This window comes from Austrofundulus limnaeus, unplaced genomic scaffold (genome assembly GCF_001266775.1).
Source record: "Austrofundulus limnaeus strain Quisiro unplaced genomic scaffold, Austrofundulus_limnaeus-1.0 Scaffold6010, whole genome shotgun sequence".
NCBI classification, from domain to species: Eukaryota; Metazoa; Chordata; class Actinopteri; order Cyprinodontiformes; family Rivulidae; genus Austrofundulus; species Austrofundulus limnaeus.
In genome coordinates, this window is record NW_013958412.1 from 1,586 (window position 1) to 2,125 (window position 540).

The 540-nt window shown below is 40.0% G+C and overlaps 1 protein-coding gene across 1 annotated transcript; it reads left to right on the forward strand.

Annotated features, from left to right (window-relative positions):
• Positions 1-4: 4 nt before the first annotated feature.
• Positions 5-537, forward strand: LOC106512358 (neuroblast differentiation-associated protein AHNAK; the record flags this gene model as incomplete). The annotated part of the gene is made up of 1 exon (XM_014000994.1): positions 5-537. A coding segment is annotated over one exon (533 nt), but the record flags the coding sequence as incomplete, so codon positions are not given.
• Positions 538-540: the final 3 nt, after the last annotated feature.

Genomic DNA, 540 nt, shown 5'->3' on the forward strand with positions numbered 1-540 from the left:
GAAGGTCCAGATATTGACATTGAGGGCCACAAAGGAGGATTTAAAATGCCTAAATTCAAGATGCCATCATTTGGAATGAAAGGTCCAAAGGTAGAAGGCCCAGATGTTGACATTGACCTTCCAAAAGCAGATATTGATGTCAAAGCACCTGAAGTTGATATTAAAGGTCCAGATGTCGACATTGAGGGACCAAATGCAAAACTGAAAGGAACCAAATTCAACATGCCATCCATTTCTGGACCAAAAATCTCCATGCCAGATGTGGACTTCAATTTGAAAGGCCCAAAACTCAAAGGTGATGTGGATATCAATGCTCAAAAAATAAAAGGAGACATCAAAGCACCAGACATTGACATCAAATCTCCTGATGTTGAAATTAAAGGGCCAAAGGGTGGAATTGAAATGCCGAAATTCAAAATGCCATCAATGAACATCAAAGGCCCTAAAGTAGAGAGCCCAGATGTTGACTTGAGTCTAAAAGGACCTAAAGTTGAAGGTGATGTGGACATCAAAGTGCCAAAAATCAAAGGAGACATCAAA